This window comes from Struthio camelus, chromosome Z (genome assembly GCF_040807025.1).
Source record: "Struthio camelus isolate bStrCam1 chromosome Z, bStrCam1.hap1, whole genome shotgun sequence".
NCBI classification, from domain to species: Eukaryota; Metazoa; Chordata; class Aves; order Struthioniformes; family Struthionidae; genus Struthio; species Struthio camelus.
In genome coordinates, this window is record NC_090982.1 from 53,626,242 (window position 1) to 53,641,871 (window position 15,630).

Genomic DNA, 15,630 nt, shown 5'->3' on the forward strand with positions numbered 1-15,630 from the left:
TATTGTTATGTTAAGCATTAGGGAAAATGGCATGAAAAGTTGAGTTATGCCAGCAAATATTGATTCAAACTTTTGATTTAAGAATTGGAAGAATTAAAAAAAATATATGTTAGAAAAGGGAATTTGGTGGACATGTTGTACCCAGATGTCAGTAAAACTTTTCATATGACCCTGCATGGAATTTAGTAAGAAGCTTTAATAATATTTGGGGGAAAAAATCTGTAACATCTATACCACTAAACAAGCCTTGAGATTGTGACTATAAACTTGGACACACCTAAGAGAGGTCTCTATGGAGAGTTTCTGCATTTCATTTTTTTAAAATTGTCATTTTTCAGACTCTCAGCATTAAGTTGAGAAGTACTGGCAAAAACAGAACGTTCAGGAGTGTAGAGACTGAAATGCAGCCTACCTTTTAAAAGCTATGGTCACAGACTTGTTTGTATTTCTTTTTAAATATAACAGTTTCATTGGAAGGTTATTTTCTGTTAAATTCTAACAACTCTGTATCTGATTTACTGAACTATAAGACCTGAAACATTGACATTTATTTTGCTTTAAAATGCATTGTCCTGAAAGGGTATTATGTTAGGGTGGAGGATTTTCCAACAAACAAGGAAAGAAAAGGCTTTTATAGGCTAGTATATACGTATCTACTATGTATTTGCGAGATTTTTACTTGGAAATGGTATATGTTAGGTTCTTTAGCAGTGTGTTACAAGATCAGTTCCTTCACTACAGTGCTTATAAATCTGTGTAGGTTTAGACATTAAAGACAGGAAAGATAGGAAGGCTGCAGTAGGTGTTCTTGAGAGCACAGTTCTGAGTGGGATTTGGGGGTTTGTAACGTATTGTCTCCTCATTGTATGTATCTACTATATCACAAGAGGTGAGAAAACTCGCATATTCTCTCTAAATACCATCTCCTGTTGCCACCACTGGAAAGAGAGTTCTTCAGTGGATGCACCAGTAGTCTCACACAGGAGATTTCTTATATTCTTGTCCATAAGAAAAAAAACAATGCCATGCAGTCCTTCTGGGGAAAGTTATTGCTGATCTCAGACACCTTCCTGAACATACTAGTATGCAAAATTTGCTCAATACTTATGATCCCCAGCTGTAGCTGTAGAAAATAAATGAAATACCATATGCTGTTTTGAAATTAGTATTCTAGATATCATGTATTTTCTTGGCAAATACCATTAATCAAAAAAAAAGATGATGAGAAAATATATAAAGAAGGTATTTGTAACTAGGCTTCTAAGAATGTCTTGTCTATGCATTGGTGATTAGTTTACTCTACTAATTAATAATTAATTTGTGATGGAAAATAATTTTTTAAACATCCGTCATTAATAAAGCTTACCCATTTGACAATGAGATTAATCGATGTAGTCTTAATGGGTGACAGTGGCAGAAGAGGATAAAAGCATATACATGCAAAAATTTTAAGGTATGTGCATTTTTTATGCTCTGTGTTTGTGTGTGTGTGGCCGTGGTAGAAACGTGGATTATTGACTTTTTTTTTTTTTTGGTAGGACCTTAAATCATACCTAAAGAAGAAAGTGTTGCACTACATTTATCGATGTTTTCAATTATTAAATATCCTTAGAACTGCAGAGACAAAAGAGAATTATTTGAGAAGAGGCATCTTACATCTTTCTCTTCTCTCTCCTAAAGAAAACCAGAAAAAGAAAACAAAAAGGCACCCCTGTATACAAACAGTTGTTTCCACATTTATGGTTTTATTCACTGTAAAGGCTGATAAGAAGATGGGAAAAATAACTGACTTTTTTCACTTTGGCTGCTTAATGTTTGTGGCCTTCCTGTCTGTGAATGTCTTGTTTGTAAATTTTGAATATTAGATGTTGCCCAGTGTGAGATTCCAGCTACAGGGCAACTAGCTGAGAGATAAAGATGATTTAGACCGGTTTTTCAGGTCAATGATACTCAAGAGTTACTCGGAAAATGGTCATTTCTTCTTTCCTTAAGGTTATGAAATTATGTTATGCTTTATTCCTTTCTTCTGAAATAAGTCCTCAGCAGTTTCTTTGCAAATCCAGATGGCATGTTCCTCTTTTGAAGTCACTGCCTTTGACCGATAGTGTTTGATTAAGTTTATGCAAATGAGAATTTTCTCCTTGTCTTTGAATGTTTCTTACCAGTCCCAAGGAGCAGGAAATCTAAAAAAGGAGTACTGATTCCTTTGCTTTATACTCTCAGCATTTCACTTTGTGTGACTGAGAGAATGGGGAAGAAGCAGTAACGAGGACTCAGGATCTACATTTTAAATTCTTTCGTGTACAGATGTCAGGAAAACAGGACTAAGCAACATAATTTGAAGAAACAACAAATATTAAAAATAATAGCATATCCTGTATGTTATACCGTCTCCCTCATTTGCCTTCTTTTATAGTGGCAGAATTTAGAGGGAAAATGTGTCCAATGTGGTTATAAATTTATACTGAGAAAATCTCAGTATAGAAAAATTACAAAGGAAAAAGTGGTATATGTATTGTGAATAATAACTGATAAATTGAAAACTAACATTTAAATTTAAATTTATGGTAACAGTAAAGCAAGAAAGTCTGGATGAGGAACATTACTAGATATTTTTAATAAAGCTTATTTCAAAGTTATTTGCAGCATACAAAGTATTATGTAAATACTATCCTCATTAAGACTGTATTTTTAGTATACATTAAATGTTTTTTTAACTATATGTTATTACTTTTGTAAAAGCTGCATATGAAAATCAAATGGGAAGTAAGGGGAGAAAAATGCATCTAGCCAAAATTTAAATTGAGATCTTCTACACTTGCCTGTACGCAGAACCTGACTATAAACAGAACCAAAAAAAGGGTTATGTTCTTCTATAGATGGAAATTTTAACTACTTCCTTTTATTATAGCAGTCTTTATTTTAAAAAGTGATACAATTTTGAAATGAATTTTACTGCAGGAATTTGGGTAAAAAGCTTTTACTATGTCAGAGTAGAGCTTTAGAAATTATGATTTTTAAATGTACTTCCTGTGCAAGTACCATGCACTTTCCAATAAAACTTTAAATATTCAGATGATGTGGTGTCCAGAACAGTAGAAATTTCACATTGAATTGTATTATTTCAAGCCACTGCTGTCTCTGTTGCTGCCTGCTGTGTGATTGCAGATGACATCTTCTGTGCTTTAAAGCGGCTCATAACAGTTGTGCAACTAAAGATAGATAAAGGCAATCGTTGTTAAGATGATAGTTTGGAAGTGTAAGCTGAGTGATGAAAAACCTTGCAGTCAATTCTCTTATCTCCTTTATTTTCACAAGGATGCCAGTACAATAAAAAGAGATCTCCTGTAATATAAAGAAGCGATATCACAGTAAGTGCTTCAATGATTTCACTAATTCTCTCTACATAAACATCTGCATTCTGAAACATCCCTGTTTTCAAATCACAGGTACATTGACATCCTCTTTTTTTAAAATAATGTTAATGTTAATAATTTCCTTTTATTGTCTTGAATGGAGGTGGAATGAGATCTCTACAAGAAAAAGTCATACAATGCTAAAATCAGTTTTCAAATAGTTAGATTGGTTTTAAAATAACAGTCCGGAAAACTTGATTGCCATGGGGCTTTGACTGTGCTAATACAGAGCGTTCTGTGCTGAAGTATGAAATAATAGTATATGTGAAGAGCAGCTTGCTAAATAAATAATTGTATTAGGTAATACCCATTTTTTTAGCATTTTATATGTGCATGTTATTGTTTAAATTCAAAATATAGTTATTTTGAAATATATTAAAGGTACTATTTTAAGTATTTGGAAATAAGTTTGTTGTGTTAAACAAGAGCTACAATAGTGCATTGGCATTAACTGAAAGAAATTAATAAAAGGAAAGGTCGTGTCTTCTTGTTGAAATGTTCAGTGACTTTTTAAAGACTTTTAATTGTGGAATTGTAAACTCATGTGATGCAGCTTATAGAACTCCAGATTTAAAAATGAGTGATTTGAATATAATAACAGCAGTCTACCTTTTTTTTATCAACACTGAAGTGGTTTATCCATATAGTATATGCTTATTGTGGTGAATAACAGGAGTAACAATACAATCAAAAAATTGTTTCCTCAGTGACTCAGGAAGCTAATAACCAAATTGAAGTTGTCGCTTTATATAAAATACCTCATAACAGACCCTTTATCTTACTCTTGAGCTATCCAGCAAAAACTTGATATTTCATTCCCTGCTATCTATGTCAAACCATTTATGTTTAAATTATTTGGGATTAATTTATTTAAGATTGTTAATTGTTAATTTTCAACCTGCTTGGAGATATATATATATATATATATATATATAATATATCACCTCACGTTCTGGCCTTGACAGGTTAGACATACTGGGAATCTAGACCTCTTACTGAAGTATACATAATTCATTTAATGTGACAGTCCATAAATTGTTGATTCCATTAAATATCTGCCAATATTTAGAAGTGCTAGTATTCTATTTGGGTTATGTGTAGGTTTCTATAACTTTAGGTTATTTTCATGCCCACTAGTGTATGTTTGAAAGCCTACCTCTGCATTTCATTGAAAAATCAATTGTTTTTTCTTCTTTCTGAAGAACAACAGCTGTTTGCTCAACTAGATGCTATAGTGCTGAAAGACAGTGGGCCAATCACTCTTTTGATCTACACTGTATGAAATGGTATATGAACTAAGCCTTCTTGGTTTACTTAGAGTTTGCATGAATGTATACAGGGGCATTTGAAAGGCTACCAAAGTTCAAAGATTAGTTGGAAGTTTAACAGAGTGTAATCATACATTATGAACAACTGTGCCTAACTTTAAACTTACTGCTTCAATTCTTCAATGATTTTCTTGAATACGTATGTACTATAATTTTTTTCAAAAGGGCCTAAGGACCCTGCTAATTAATTTTCCATGAGACTTGGGCGATTGATTCAGAGGAAACTCTAGGCAACCATAATTTTAAAACTGTATTTAGATGTTTTTTTTTTTCCCCAGCTTTGTTTTGTGTCGCTATAATACAAAATTTGCCTTACGTTCTCTATGATTGACGCTGTCCTGTGATATCTGAAGCCCACTGAAGTCAAAATAAGGGTCTTAACTGGCTGAAGTGCCATAAGGAAATAAATGAATAACAATATTGCGTATTCTTTGATAATAAGTCTATCAACATTTACAGAGTTACTAGAAAGGCTGAAATGGATTGTATGCTGTAAACATGGCCTAGTAATGTTTTACCCAATGTAACGAAATACTGCTGTGCTCTTAATTTGTATTTACAAATAAAATTTTTTATGTCAAAAAATGTGAGGTATCTATATAGCTGCATTTTTACAGGATGTTATGAGACTGTAAATATAGTTATTTATACATGTGAACATGTATATGTGTATATGTATGACAATAGAAGTATTCATACAAAAAAACTACTCAAGTTTTAGGATGACTCAGCTTTTACAAGCCACATGTCTGAAAATGAGTGTTTACTGTAGTAAATATAAGCATAATAAATATAAGCATAATATTACCTAGTCTTAGAAGTCCTGCGGAATTTCCATGTATGTTTGTAATGGAAGGATTTCACAACAATAATGGTTATGAAATTTTTGCAGAAGAATGAAGAAACATTAAATTTGAACTAATTATCATTTATAGAGAACGTCTATAAAGATTGCTTCCTTTTGCTTGACATGGAAAAAGAAAACCATTTAAAAAAAGAGAAAAAGTGTTCTTAGGTGATAAACGCTGTATGAGTTAAAAGAACAAGAAATATGTGACTGTTATATCAACTTGAATGTTCCATGACGTTTCTTCAAATGGACCTAATTGCTTTTGACAAAAATTGGTTCTTGGTGTTAGACGTGTTATGCGTGGGGAGTTGTTACAGTAAAGTTGCATTAATACTGTGGGTTAAAATACCTACCTGAAAATTATTTTTTAAGCTGCATTGTGCATAGCTTAAGTTTTTTGAGTAGCCACCAAAAAGATTGACAGTTACGTCATTTTAGTGGTGACAAATGGTCCTCTAGTGTATTTGGAAAAGAACTTCACCTGTTACGGGTAGGGATACTTTAGGAGTTACATGTGAAGCAGGTTTCTAAGACCGATTGTCTCTCAGGTGGGTTATCTCGGAACATATGACATTTCCCTGTAATAGCAAATAGAAACGTGATGAAACGATACTATTGATGCAGCATAATAACAATTGTCAAATCAAACTCCTTTGAGAAGCAATGGGTTATTACTGTCTAGAATACTTTGGAAGAGTTTGGAGTTTGAAAATCTTCCCTCATATCATTACAAAGAAGAAAAACATGAAGACACAAAATTTAATTTTTGCCATGAGAGGAGGGCTGCTTCCTACTGCTTGTCGGAGAGCAGCAAGGACTAGCTGGTGCCTGGGGCTGGGAGCCGCGGGGGTCCCCGGGCTGAGCAGGGTGGCCCCGGGGCGCCAGCCTGGTTCAGCGCAGTGCCCAGAGCAGCAGGCAGCCCTGCGGTGGTAGGGCAGGGCTGAGGTCCAGCTGGGAGCACAAGCCAGCAAGTCGGGATCAGGCCAGTGAGGGGAATGAGGGTCAGACACAGCCCCGCCGCCGTGTCCGGGCAGGGCCATGGCGCCGGGCCAAGGCATGGCTGTGGCAGAGCGGAGCTGGAGCCCGGTGCTCCTCCCACGTACCTCAGGCAGGAGCTCGAGGCCCGGGGCTGACCTGAAGTCCTGAAGTGGAGGCCCTGGACCCCTGGGTAGAGGTGGGGGTGGGGGTCCCGGGGGAGACTGGTCAGGGCCATTAAAGGCTGTTAGTGCGCTCAGGGCCCTGACACTGATTACATAAATAGCTGAAGGATTTCTGCCGTATCTGAATTAGTTTATATTTTGATCTGCTTACTGTTTGCTTCTGAAACATTTTTGATGTTTGCTTCTCCATATGGTAGTCCTGTAGGAGAGAAATATTTAGATTTTTGTATGAAGGAGTTACTATTGACCATTTAAAACAATATTTTACAATTGAATAATCAAATGTTGCATTTCCCCTGATAAGCCAAGACTGAAGGAAATAATTACCTTGTTTTGACAAGTGAACTGAGCAAGTATGACATAGAAGTCTTACAGGGACGCATACATAAAAACTAAGCTGTCATGTTTACAAGATGATTTTTTCATACGATGAATTTGTTAAACAGTAAGTGGCCTGTAAACTGTACTGGTATCTTTGTGTGGAACACAAGAGTTTTGGGGCTATCCTATAAGGAAAAGACGTAGGGGTATATGTGTATATAATGAATTTTGATTGCAGAGCTATTTTATGAAAAACTGAATCATTCAGTGCTGCATTTTTTTTGCGTTACATGTATCTATTATGCAGTACATTTTATACCAATCATTGACTGTTCTACAAGCGTAGATGAATAAAAGATGGGTTTGACTTACAGGTATTGCATTAAGGTATCTGAGATATTTCTTAAGAGTGTGATTTCTTAATGGTGTGCTTTGTGTGACCATGCCTGAACATAAATAATATCATATATTAGTGAACTGTATTTTCGTTACTCCTTTTATCTCAAGGTTCCTTAAAGCTCTTTTTAGTCTTTTTCCATTGGTTATAGAATCTCCCCGAGCGGGCGTACTGTCTTTTTGCCAGAGTGACTGAATGAAGTATTTCAGCATTTGGGAGAGCGCTTTTTACTTCTGCTTTTAATTACAGTGCCTTTAATTGCAGTAACATCTGTTAAGATACTTTGAGTCTTATGTTCAAAGACGGATCTTGCCTCAATGTGGTACATGATGTGTATGGTTTACATCCAAACCTTTTAACCAGAAGGGTGCCTGAGTTTCAGCTGCATTCCAAACTGCTGAAAAGTCTTTGGATTATTATTTGGAAATGGATATTCTGTAGCTTCTGAGAGTTTAAGAAAATGATATATCCACAAAATAGTTCTTAGTGTGGTGCTGCTAACTGTGGCTCTGCAGCACCCTGAGGCTGTAACTCTTTTTTTTTTTTTAAGTGCTAAGACAATGTCAGTAGTGATGCTTCTGCTAAAGAAATCTGCAGTTCTGCTGCTTGTAGATCTGCACTCATATTCAGGCAACGCTGTTATCTTGACTTTGCATCTTAATCTGATGTTCTTTTAGAGAGTGTGTCTTGACTGTTCAGTTAGAAACCCTCAGACCATTCTTCTAGTAGTGCCTCTGGGTAAATTCCCAAAAATGTGACTAAAGAGGGATTTCATTGGAGAAGAAAGATTATCTGCCAGCAACTGGGGTTTAAAAGTGTTATTCGTTCCGCTGCTACTGAGGATGCATATGACCGCTTAGCACCTTTTTCCTCCATTAAGAATTTAAGTCCTTTAGAGATTTTGATTTTAAATAGGAAGTTGCAAAATCTGAGGAAAAAATAACAGTCTTAATTGATAGATTTGCATTTGAACACTGACTCCAGACAGTCATGTGCTGTTTTTCAGGGAGGCCTACTGGTGCCAGCAAGCAGATTTATTAGTGCAAATGTGATGAGTCAGTATTCACAAAAAAACCCAATGTTGTAACTAGGTGAAGTTTTTTTTCATACCTTAGGTTTGGCCCGCAGTATAAATAAAACTAATGCTATAATTACTCAAGATTTCCTAGTATGGAAAATTGCGTATGCAGTTTGTCATTTCTATGATGGCTTATAGTCTGAAAAGCTGAAATAATCATGGTTGACCAACATTGTACTTACTTCATAAAATAATGTTGCCTGTGAGTAAAATAGTGTATTTCTTAATTCAGTACTGTAAATGAGATATATTTTATTGTCCAAAAATTATGTGCATCCAAATTGTTATATTTGTGCCTCAGATTGCTCCTGCAACATAAATAGTATTAACAAATGCTACTAGCTGGACATTAAATGTACTGTTATTGAGAAGTTGCCATTTTTATGTAACTTTTGTTTAACCTCGGTACCAAGTCATCATTGGCTGTAAAATAGATTTCATTCTTTCTCTACAGGAAAATGAAAGCAGAATTAAATTACTGCTAACAGTTTTCTTCTGTTATAAAGACTCCTGAGATGTAGCTTCTTATTTAGTTTGAGTAGGACAGTGAATTTGGCCTGCGTTTTGACAAAGTATTTGTTGAGCATATCTCAGAAAAGGTAAAATATTTTCATGATTCTCTCTCTCTTTTTCTGGTACCTTACAGGATTTTGGTCTGGATTTTTTTGTAAGCTCTACTTACATGCAATGGTGTGCTTAAATTCCAGAAAGCTGTTATTCCATGGAGAAAAATTGTATGCAGATAGAAAATGAATTTATCTACTAACACACAGTTTTTGTTGTTTCTTTTTAGAGTTTTCTATTATAGTAGCAAGAATTTTCTTTTTAATTCTTAAAAATATATATATAATGAAGAAACTTACTACTCTTACTGAGGGGAAAATAACTCATTTCTTGTGCCAAAAATGCAAGATATCTTCAAATGTATCTCTGTATTTATTATACAGGTATCTCTCTGTAGAACTCTGTTCAGAAGGAAGAGTCATTATTCAACACTGATTTTATAGTTCCTTACAAATATGTTTTGCTTAGTAATCCAAGTATTGCAGAGGAGCAAAATATTGTATATTTTGGTGCTTATAGTCTGTGTTTTTTTCATTACTTAACCATTTTTCCAAATGTATTTTACAGGTTCTGAAAATGGAGTGGGGAGGAGAATATTCTCTTGATTCTTCTAATTTAGACTGTTTGTTAAATGTTCTCCCTGGAGAGTTGGAGTTTCAACAAATCCTTAGTGATATTGATGAAAAAATAAAGAAGAATTCTTCTAGGTAAACAGTGTTTTCTTTGTATCCAAAATATTAGTGAAGGTCTTATGTTTAGAATAAAACACAGTTGTCTTTTTTCTTCTGTGGTTATAGGTTAAAAGTCTGATAATTATTTCAGTAGTAATTTCACCATAACCATTTACGCATTTAACACATTTTTGGTGCCATATAATTTTGCATGCTATAGTCTTTCTCTGTAAGGTATTTTTAACAGTTGAATCATCTTTATCTTAGGAATTATTGTAGTAAGTGAGATAGAGAAAGAAGAAATTATGTATGGCAGTTGTATTTCGTACAGCTATGAGTTAGAAGTTTTATTCACTAAAAGAGGTTCAGGAGTTTACAAAAAAGCATATTTTGAACCCATAGTGTTCTTTAAACATTTCTAATGAAAGTAGAAAAAGAGAGTAAGTTAATAAACGTATTCTTTGTTAAATAATCCATTATTTTACTTTTCAGTTGAAATATTTGTACTGTAATAGAAGACTTTCTAGCTAGAATTTGTTTTGTGATATATTTAATTGTCTACTTTGTTACATATTGGTTCACAAAAAATCAGTGCTTTAGAAACACTGGAGTACTGAATAAATTCTTTGTTGATTCTGAAATTTTTGTATGATTGAAGAAAAATCATCCAATGTTCTATGCATTCTTTCCACTTTGAAAAGTGGTTGGGGTGTTTTGTGGTTGAACTCTTCAGTACCTGTATAGTAGCACTTTCATCTGTGAAAGTGCTCTTAAGCAAATAGAATAACTGCTGCTGGAAAAAGTCTGTTTATTCAGAGATGTAACAAGTAGCATTTTTTGTATAACATATTGAAAAAATTTGCTTTTGGATAGCGGTGCATGTCATACCAATGTATGATTTCAAAGAATGCTTTTGATGACTTCTAATTTAACATTGTGTAATTTTAATGAAGGCCACACTTACGAGAAGTCTTTGACCACTGCTGCCAAACAGCTTTCTGAAGATTGGAAATAAACCTTTACTATAGCTTGCTGAAATCTGATTTAAGCGATCTCTGATTTGCTACTTCGTTGCTTGTGCCAAACTGAGAGATTTTCCAGGCTTTTTATTTGTATTATTCATATCCCACTTTCTGAACAATTTTCTTGTAAAAACTTAGCGTTTACAAATGCCTGCTTGTGACAGTAATAATCCTAGGGTTGCAATAATAGCAAATATCTGTGAAGTATGCTGTTTTAGACCCCTACGTAGTGCAATTTCATACTGCGTTACCCCAGCTGTTGGCATCAGTGAAATGTTGATGCGTACTTTGAATATTTTAGCTGATGTCATCATAGAGTTATAGGTATTTGAGTTTTGAGTTGCTATGGTGTTACAAATCTAGGAAAAAACAGCATCAGCTTTTTTGGCAGATGTGTAAACTAGATGTTATTACCTTTTCAGCTACCAGCTAAAACTGATTTTGTCATTGTTAGGCAGAGCCAGTCTGAGAATTAGGATGATAGTTATTGAGATGAGTCTTTGGGATGCTTGTTAATTTCTATTTTTTTCTTTGTTTTTAATGTGTGTAAAATGCATGCTGCTGGTTGAGAAAACTTGTGGAAAGAGAGGCTAGCTTTTTACTCCTTTTAACAGGATATTGACACCAATTAATAACATTTTGAAGTGCATTAGTACGAGGAACGGAGATCTTTATATATTTGTAAGAAGGCTGTAAGCGTCTATCTTAATTTTAGTAGTCCTAGAAATAGAAGGGCATTCAGCTGTAAGTTTTGTAAGATGCAAAGGGTATTTTATCCAAGGAGAGCAAGAGATTGGATTAGGGTGTGGTAGCACAGCTACGCATGTCAGGAAGAACTTTGTGTTTTTGCTGAACTGACACTTAAGCTAGTTTTTCAACAGATTTTCACAAGAAAATCAGAAAGTAGCCCTGTGGTTACTAGGTGATATTTTGCTTCTGTAATATGTCAGTTTCAGAAATGGAGAGGAGTTTGAAAGAAGATGGACAGCAGCTGATGTGACTTTTGAATTAAAAAGAGTATTTTTATTGCTAATATATTAGAGGTAGTATGGAATGAAATCATTTTCAAGTTACCATTGATCTTTATAAGTGGTATGATAAGAGCAGCTCTATGTGCTACAGTAATGCAGTTGGAATACAATCCATTTTTCATCAGATAGATTTATGATTTTATTATACCACAGAGAATAAACATAATAGTATACAGCATATATATGTTTTTTAAAATAATACGTAGTGTAAAAAATTGTGATCCCAAAGTGTGTAAATCACTTGAACACTCATTTATTGCCTTCCAACTGAATAGCTTTTATAAAATTGTGTGACACGACAAATCAGATATGCTTTCCAACAGTTGAATTACCTTTGGTATTTTTGTATTGCACCAGTTCTATTTGGTGGCGTAACAAAAAAAAAGGCCATCAGTGGGAAATGCTTTTATTTCTAAGTTTTAAGGAAGTAAGTGGTTCATTCATTCACTGTTATATAGCAGAGCTTTTATTACGGGCGAACATTAACTTTGTTTTACAGTATTTTAAAAAGGCAGCTAAATATGAACTCTCAAAAACATTGTCATTGCTGGTCAGTTTTATGCGTCACAATAGTCTCAGATTGTTCTGAAGTTGTATTCATAATTTCATCAGGATTGCCATTTCTCTTCAGTCTTTACCCTCACTTTTGCTTTCATTTATACTTTTTTTTCAAAACAGATTACATTTTTGTGTTCTTTGGAAGTTTAAGCATTCTTAACAGCTGTTTTATGAGTAATCCACAGAACTAAACTTTCAGCTGATTTAATACTGCTATTAACAATTAATGTAACTACAGAAAAAAGGTGACTATGAGAATGAAGTTTCTTTAATAGTTGAATTTTTTGTGTGTTCAGTTTTGTCTCGTTACTTCAGTGCATGACTGGCTGCTTTTTAGTGGTGAGACCTATGTTCTAGCAGGCTATAGGAAGGTGCAAGGTATTCTAGGCCTTCTGCAACAGAACGATTACTCAGAATTCAACAAAATTATTTACCGATAACTGTACCTCTGTTATACACTGGAGATCTTATCTTTGTGAGGCTTTTAGCAAAGGCTTAATTTGACCTCAATCCCTTACACTTCAACCTGACTTTCTGTGTGTTTAACAGCAATTCAGCCACCTGGGAGAAAAGTGAATTGATGATGGTCTGTTTCAAGGACCCCAGTAGGGTCATGACTAATAAGTACTTATAACATTGCATCTTGTCCCATAACTGTTTAATACAAATTCTAATAGTTATTTGATTAACTAACAAATTCCTTAACTTGGAAACCGTTGAATATTTGGGAAGTGTCTCAGTCAGGATGGTAGTATGACATTTTCGGTTTCCTCTGGCTGTTTATTATAACTTTGCTGACCTGCCTAGAAATACCTCCCCGCATCCATACCTCACAGCTAAGGGTTAGAGAAGTGTCAGATAGGCTCCTAAGCACTGCTCTCCCATTCTACTCTCCTGTAGCAGAACTGAAGTATGCAAGGGCTCCTATGATTTTAAACTGAGTTGTGCTACAGGAGATAATTTTCTCTTTTTTATTTTGAAGAAAATCTGTAGTTCTTCCTCTCTGGAATGTGTAGTTCTTCCTACACTTCACCTTCTTGTTATTAAAGACAGTCAACAAAGTCTTAAACAAAGTGGTTAACTATTTGGGAGAATTTCCAACTAGAGCCAATGGGACAAGAGGGTATAATGTTGATAATGCTCACTTGGGCCTAATATTTATCATAGCTATCAGAGAAACTTTGACTCTGCTGTGTGTATTTAACTAACTTACTGTAAAAACACATTCTGTAGTATTTAATTTTGAATTTAGCACCTATTAAAGATGTTAGAGTGACATTACTAAAATCTTTGTCAAAAGAGTATCTGTCTACCCACTGCGCTGTGTTAATTGTTAGGAAAGAATGATTGAACTCAAAAAGGAATGGAATTATATTCCCATTCAGTCTGTGTCAACTTGGTTGTGATTGATTACTGAGATCAGGATAGTTGCTCCTTATCATCTTGCTAGCTGGGACAGCACAGAGCTCCTCAGAGGCTGACTATTTTAATAGAAACCCAGTTGCTTAACTCCGTTCTGCAGTGATTATAATTGTGTCGGTATCTTAGCTAGTTAGTTAGCTGTCATGTACATCTACAGATGCTGTAATCACGTCTGCGCTGTGAAATATCTTATTTTGTATAATTTCATATGAGTAAACAGAAGACGGTGCTTTTTACCCATTATTTCTCACTGTTACGTTCAGGTCAATGAAGTTGAAAGACCCCTATGTTTTACTACCAGTCTTCTGAAATAGCTTAAGGCAAAGCTTACATGTTGTGGATTTAAATACCTGAAGTCTTTAAAATAACATTGGAAGCTATTGTACAGATATGCTGTGGTTCAGCGGGAAGTTATAGTTCTGATATGGGAATTGTTTGATAAGTTTCTCTAGTTGAGGTACAGCAAAGTCATAACAATTATATTTATTTCTGATTTCAACTGTACAAAGTTCTTTTACAGTGTCAGTGTATATGTTTCTAAGTGGCTAAATTGGAGATATCAGTTGGCTTGCTAACTCCTTGAAGCAGGGGTTACTCCTTGTTTTAAGTCACAAGATCCAAGGTTATAGTAAGAAGAGTTTAAATAAGTGATTTTTGCAAGGCTTCTAGCTTTATAATAAGACTGTAACTTTCCCAGACCCATATTTTAAAGAATTGCTGATTTTGAAAAAAGATATCAGACATATTTGTCTTAACAGCACTTTTCTAAAGAGGTAAAGTATGTAGTCAGTCTTTTTGTCAGTTCTGTATTGCTGTTTGTGAAGTAATGAAACGAAATAATGAAATAATATGCTTATAAAATAATGTTGTGAAATTACATGAAAGGAAATGATGAAAATATTAGATAATACATTTGACTTCATTTATGAAATAATTTAACTTCATTTTTATCAGTCTTTTATTTTGAATATAATTTAGATAGAAAATGTGAGTACAATAGAGAACAATAGAGTCAAACTGTGAAAGTGTTTACTCAAGGCACACACAAATATTAGGTGACAACAAAATTCATAGCAAAAGCTGCTTTACTTTCCAGGTTTCTCCTCTGCTGTTGAGGTCATTACTGTAGAGAACACAAAATAGATGGAAGAACTTCATTAGCTTGTGTGGTTGGGTTAATGAGAGTAAGAAAACAGACATTCCGGAAAAAATAAGCTGCTGATTCAATAGACTGAATGGAGCACCATAAACATTGTAATTCTGGAACTATGATAATCTCTTTTTCAGAATTTCAGAAATCCTAAGAAATAACTTGTACCATAAGTATTACTGTAAGTTATCAGAAGTATCCCAGGATCATGTAAAATGATAAATAGCTGTTTTTGTTCAAATCTCTTGTTGCGTTCAAGATCCAATTATCAAAGTACTCCCTGTATGAATCTTTATGATTTTTCAGCCAGATTGTAAGTACTCATATAAAATTTTTACCAGAAAATGTTATTTTTATTTGTGGCTAAATTGCTGTTTATTAACACACAGTAGTGCTATGGCACCAGCAATGACTTAACCAATTGCCTGTAGATCATGGAACGTTTTCTTAATATTTCCTTTTTGGCAGGTGAATGATCATAAAATAAAAAAAGGTGTTTGTTTCCATATGGTAGAAAGTATACTAGAGGAAAAATGCTTGTGCAAATTACACTGGTAAAAGTTTCCCTCAGAGATCTCTTATTACTCATAGTGTACTCATGGTCTTCTGACATAGACAGTTTTCCAAATGATATGATGAATTTTCTATAAAATGTCCTATGT

At 34.3% G+C, this 15,630-nt stretch overlaps 1 protein-coding gene across 15 annotated transcripts in view; it reads left to right on the top strand.

The window, feature by feature from the left end:
- LOC104150264 (uncharacterized protein KIAA0825) overlaps positions 1-15,630 on the top strand; it is a 261,819-nt gene that overhangs the window by 24,850 nt on the left and 221,339 nt on the right. For 10 of the 15 annotated variants that reach the window (XM_068928990.1, XM_068928995.1, XM_068928993.1 and 7 more), the window contains one exon: positions 9,682-9,821. In XM_068928990.1, coding sequence (XP_068785091.1) covers positions 9,691-9,821 — 131 coding nt within the window. In that variant the 5' untranslated portion in view covers positions 9,682-9,690. Of the gene's footprint in view, positions 1-3,318; positions 3,372-9,004; positions 9,150-9,681; positions 9,822-15,630 lie in introns of all 15 variants that reach the window. The other 5 variants (XM_068928999.1, XM_068928998.1, XM_068928996.1 and 2 more) reach the window with 2 other exon arrangements.